The sequence below is a fragment of the Gossypium hirsutum genome, chromosome A10 (assembly GCF_007990345.1).
Source record: "Gossypium hirsutum isolate 1008001.06 chromosome A10, Gossypium_hirsutum_v2.1, whole genome shotgun sequence".
NCBI classification, from domain to species: Eukaryota; Viridiplantae; Streptophyta; class Magnoliopsida; order Malvales; family Malvaceae; genus Gossypium; species Gossypium hirsutum.
The window spans coordinates 10954772-10960771 of NC_053433.1; the positions used below are offsets into that span (position 1 = coordinate 10954772).

At 35.9% G+C, this 6000-nt stretch overlaps 1 protein-coding gene across 1 annotated transcript; it reads right to left on the reverse strand.

Annotated features, from left to right (window-relative positions):
* Positions 1-375: 375 nt before the first annotated feature.
* LOC107897292 (probable metal-nicotianamine transporter YSL6) lies at positions 376-5109 on the reverse strand. The gene is made up of 7 exons (XM_016822701.2): positions 4628-5109; positions 4033-4205; positions 3552-3649; positions 3064-3201; positions 2384-2573; positions 2087-2219; positions 376-1705 (listed from the first exon to the last, which is right to left on the reverse strand). Exons 1-7 carry the CDS (start codon positions 4974-4976, stop codon positions 771-773), a joined length of 2016 nt encoding a protein of 671 aa, XP_016678190.2. The 5' UTR covers positions 4977-5109; the 3' UTR covers positions 376-770.
* Between the last annotated feature and the right edge of the window lie 891 nt (positions 5110-6000).

The window sequence follows — 6000 nt, forward strand, 5'->3', positions numbered from 1 at the left end:
TCAACAAAAGAAAAAGTCACACCCAGCTTTTGTTTCCATCAATCAGTCAAACATAACTTCCAAATTTGGTAGAACCGTCTCTAATTGGCAGCACCATGGCTCTCCCCTTATCCTATCTATTCTTGCTATTGCTAGCTACAATTATTTCTTACACTTTTTCTTCAATAAAAATTAAATGATTTGGAGAGCTGGATGTCACCCGCCACTGCTTCATTTTTCATAAGAAACACAACCATCACTCTTCTCCTATCAATGATTGCCTTGCTTAATTTTTTGGGTAGAGCCTATAATGTAATAATTCATTCTTTTTATTTCCCTTTACCAAAAATAAAAAAATAAAATAAAATAAAATAAAAACGAAGAGCACACTCCAAATTCAACAATAATGTCAATTTCCATGATATAGAAAGCTAGTACAGTGATTGACAAGGCTGTCTAAAAAATATAAGCTGAAATTCAAACTATACTTTTAAACACCATCACTAGCAGACGGATGACTACAGGAACCAACCAAATTCCACTGAATTCAACGATAATGTAAATTTTCATGCTATAGCTAGGGCTAGTGGTTCATACGAACAGAGAAGTTTCTTGTAAAACCGACTTTGAGATTTCAGAGAAGTCCTCTGATGAATCCAATTACTTAAGAGAGATTGTTGTCTTATAATCCACGATTGGAAATATACAAAAGAACAGACATATATACAGAATCTAATAAACCTTCCACTTCATACAATACACTTCCATACGATAGCCAGTCGATTTCCTAATCAACTACTCAGAGAAGGCCCAAAGTACATGCAAATTGGTGGATTGATCCTCAAGATAGAAAGTATGGCCGATGGTATTGTCCAAATACCGTCACCGCAAATTAAACCTGAAGCAACCGCACCAGCGTAATCCTCTGCATCCTTCTGGTTAATTCGTTCCCATATAAACAAGATTACTGTTCCAACGAACATGTCGACTGCAAAGTAAGCTCCAATGTAGAATGGAACTGCCATAGCCATTGGAATAGGAATGAACTGTGAAATTTCCTTGGGAGTCACATCCCTCAAGAGGTTTACAAGAAAAGCACCAATGAAGAATCCGAAACATAAAGCCAAACAATGCTTGGGAAGCTCCGAGAAGCCCTCAATACCAAGAATGGCCATTTCTCTGAATATCACCGCATAAGGTGCTTTGTATGGACCATCAGGTGACCCAACTTCAAAAGCAGTCCAAAACATCCAGAATGTGAGTGGAGCAATGACACATCCCATGGCTGTTCCCAGTAACTGGCTCACAAACATAGACTTGGCTGATGATAGAGTAAGGTAACCCGTCTTGAAATCTTGCATTAGATCAGCTGCGGTGGAGACAATAGACATCATAACCCCACAGGCAGCCAAACCAGCCATGACTCCACCATCGCTTCCGACTAAGGAAGCTATAATGAAAAGACCAATCTTCCCATAAGTGGAAGACAGGCTCCAGTCTGTAAGTCCAGTTCCATAAGAGTTGCAGAAGGCAAGAGCAGGGGCAATAATGTATGAAACAAGAACCAAATACCACTTTAGGGGTGGAAAGATTATTGGAATAGTAGCTGTTGATATAGCAGCCAAGGCCACATATCCAGAAGCAGCAAACCAAGTTGGTATCCTGTCTTTAAGAAATATGTCATCTCTTTTTCTCTGCTCTGCAAGTACTTTAGAACTCTCATTATCTGCGGAAGCACAACAATAGTTAAAATAAACCCACAGTGGAGGACAGAATGCTTTAAGAACAATGAAAAAGATACTTGCATATACATTTTGCCTAGAAGTTCAGAAAAGATTCAGAAGTTTTGACAAGGCAAACTTACATATTCAAATTAAGGCACTAAAGTTGCATCTATCAATGAGTTTTCACCAAGAACTATGAACAAATGTCATATTAATAGAACCCACTCTCCGGTGACTATGACTTCACTATTCCTAAAGCTAGGGAAAAAAGCAACAAAACAGAGATACATGCACATGAACAACACAGAAGAATGCATGCAAAGCAGCCTAACCATGGCATCCTCACAGATGGCCAAAAGAAAGAAAAAATAGGGCATCCTCACCTATAACCTCATTAACAATAGGAAGCTTGCTCAGCTTGGTGCTTTTGTTGCACATTTCCTTTGCAGATATATATATTATCTTGATCAAGTTGTAAAGACCATCCCCAAGGATAAGAGCAATAGCTATGAAGACCTGTGAAAAAGTCATGACCCAGAAAACCTCTTTAGATGAGTTATGAGAAAAGAACATTTCCATTAGGACAAAAGACTGAGAAGAAAACCAGAAGATGAGGGACAGAACCATCAAAACTCTCCACAACAGTAACAGAAGCATAAGCATAAAAAATTTCACTGTACCTTATACCCATAAAGACCTTTAAAATTATTGCTTTCCAGGCCAGAAGGGTACCAATCACCGGCATGTGCAGAAATGAAGGGCCAGAGGAAACCCCACGATATGATAGCCCCAAGAAGAACTGAGCAGTTGACTATGTGAGGGCAAATAAGACCACAACCAACATAGGTTGGACTAAAGTCAAAATAGAACCTGTATGAGGGAGTCAGGTGAAGGCAACAATATTATTAAAACATTAAATACAGAAATCATAAATCATGCTGATGAGATTTTCCTAAAATCCAAATTAATGTCTGATTACATGCCAAGCTCCTAGCATAAATCAATCAAGAAATGACATCTTGCATGCATTAGAATTATAGACATATGTATGGCTTTGGAATACATGCTAATCAAGTTTGAAATCTTTCTATGTCCTCTTTCTTTCTGTTAGTTCTTTTCCCTCAACTGGTAGCATACTAATCCTATGAAGGACCAACTCACTACACATAAACTAATGCATCACATATATTTTACCATCAACTTTACCTCTGTTTAATGGTAATAAAGGTCCCATTGCCTTTGAATAGTGATTCAAAAAGAAAGATCAAGTATTCTTATTAACTTATACGAGCATTCTTTCAACTGGGGAAAAAGGAAAAAGTGGGAGTTTACATGAGAAACTAAATCTGAGGGGACTTACGTGTTTCTGAACAGCATTAAGCCGAAACTGGGAAAATTATCAAACCCACAGGAATCGCCAATACCACTGAAAAACCACTTGAAACAGCTCCAAATGAAACTTATGCTTAGATATTTTCCAAGACACTTGACTTGCTTCCTGTAAAATACCATAAATGTTATATATTTTGGCGTGTGCGTGTGTTTGGATGTATGATGTATGTGTGTATATATATAATCTGGAAAAAAAAATGTGGTTTTAAATGTCAACACCATTCTCTCTAGTTATTTATAAAGCAAAGGTTATGATTTAAGCAGCAGTTTCATTAATGTTAATAAATGCATGATTGTTAGAACTAGATGGACCTTCCATTCTTAATTATCTAAGTTTGATAACTTAATGAGAAAAACGAATTTCCTTTTCACTAAGTTTCTGATTAAGTGCTACATCAATGGAAACTGCATGTAGATCTATGAAAAGGTAATGAGCACAATGTATGTAATAAGTACCCTGCAAGCTCAGCACCAGAGTGAGTATGAAAACTATTTATCAACATTGCTGTGGCAGTCCCACTTGGATATGTAAGTTTATAATCCAGTACCATTACCTGATACAATACAAAGATAGATTAGAAGGTTGAATTAGAAAATTACAACTACATACTGTGCAAAAACCTTCTGGAAGTGCACTCGTATTGGTAAAAGGATGGTCGTAACAATAAACAAAATATTATCACATCTAAATGACCAAGGTTTTTTTTAATCAAAGCACAAAAAATTACTGATAAGTATAAACCTGTAACACTTAAAATCGATTCACCAAGGTTGAATATAAACAATGCCAAAATTAAACCAAAATTACAGTCACGGATACTTGAATAAAACTAAGAGTACAGAGAACATCACTTTCACAACAAAAATGAAACTTTAACTGAAATCTAAACTATCTCATAAAAGGAGTTTATAATAAAGATTATAACAAGAGCAGTACCTTACGAAGGGGAGTAAGACTAAACAGGCCAAGGAAGCTGACAACAAAGAGAAAACCAGTCATCCACCCTAACCCCGGGTTCTTAATATCTTCAGCTCGGTTTCCAGGGTAATCAGCACCAATAAGTTTATATGTTCTCTCATCCATTGCAATCATATATGACCCAAACCCCCCTGTCAAAGATAAGATATTGCGGCAGAAGACGGAGCTAGTGAGCTTAAGATTCAATTTAATTACTTAATTTAACACTAAATCTAGAGCTTCCTCAGTCCATTTAATTACTTAATTTAACGCTAAGAATTAAGCTTCTTCAATACTTTTTAAGTTAAATCAATAATATGAAATTCTAACAACCTTACTAATACAACTAATAATCGTTTCTTAATCATTTAGAGATAAAAACTGATTAATTTCACTAAAAGTTGGAGGCGTTTTTCGCCAGAGCGAAACTTAACGGCCAAAATCAAGCTTCCAGTGCTTTAAACGGAACAGAAACAAGCTAATCATTTCTTAATCAATAACGAATTTTAATCAAATTTTGCCAAAAGAAGGATCAAATTCGTTAAAAGCTGAAGGCTTTTTTTTAGCAGTTTACCACTAAAAGCAAGGCCATAACAAGCCACGACGCAAGTTTGAATGACGGTGTTTTCTTGTTTGGTAAAAGGTGAGACTTGAAACCCTAACTTAGTCAGAAAACCGGTCCACGACTTCACAAAGAAGAATCCGAGCAACCCGGCGCCGACATTCAACGACGGAATAATCCCGACGGTTAAATTGAGCTTGTGCGTGATGATACAAAAGAGCGTCCCTAACAAGGCGCTTACCACGAGCCCTCTGATCGTTATTTGATCTTTCCATTCAGGCACTAGCTCCGACTCGATGCCGGCACCGTCGTCGATGCTTTCCTTGTCGAGAATCAACGGCTCCGATATCTCGGTTCCCATGATTTTTCGGATCTGGTCGGATTCTAGGGAATATTTGCAGTCAGATGAGGGGATTTAATGGGGAAGAATTCTTTTGTCTTTTGCGGAATTGGACTGGTTTGAATAGAGACGGAAATTTTGGTAAAGGGAATTGCGTTCAAAAGTTTGTTGGCAAATCCAACCAATGGTAAGCCTTGGAGGTTGATTTGTCCAGTAGTAGAATGACGCGTGGCTAAACTAGAAAATAGTTTCTCTTCCATTCTGAGTTATTATACAGCAGAAGCCCATGCGTGGCGTGTCAGAATTTACTAGGGATTCCCCCGCCCAAATCTTTATCTTTATTGGAAACTATTTTTTAATTATTCATTTTTTTATTCAATGGATGATATAAGTTAAATTTTTTTTTAAAAAATAACAAATATTCTTATAATTTTTTTTATATTTTATATAAAATTTATTAAAATGAATTTTTATATAAATGATTTGAGCTATCTATAGTCTCTCTCTCCAATTAGATTATAAATGTGTTTTAACTCACTCCGATGTATATCCTCTTAATACTAATAATAATATTTATGTCAATCAAATTAAGATTTAATTATCAATTTATTAAAATAACTTAAATCTATTGTAAATTAAAAAAAACACGTACATTCAATGATTTGAATCTATAAGTATGACCAAAATCCTCAAAAGCTTTTTTTTTTTGATAGATAAGAGAAGGCAACACATTGCCTTAAATTGAGTTATTTATACATGTGAATCACCTAATATGTCTTTTAAAAGTATTCTCCTAACATGAGGTGTAGGAACATCAACATAAACTAAATTAATATCATTAGAATGACATGATTTGGTTAGCCAATCAACAACCTTATTTCTTTCCCTATTCACAAACTAAAACTTAATTGTTGAAACCTGACCGGACACTTCCTTGATTTTCCTAACAAGAGTCATTGAATGTGTACTTCTGGAGCATTCTTTAATCATATCTATAGCCATAATGCAATTAGATGCGACAATCACCTTAGTGTAGCCTCTTCTT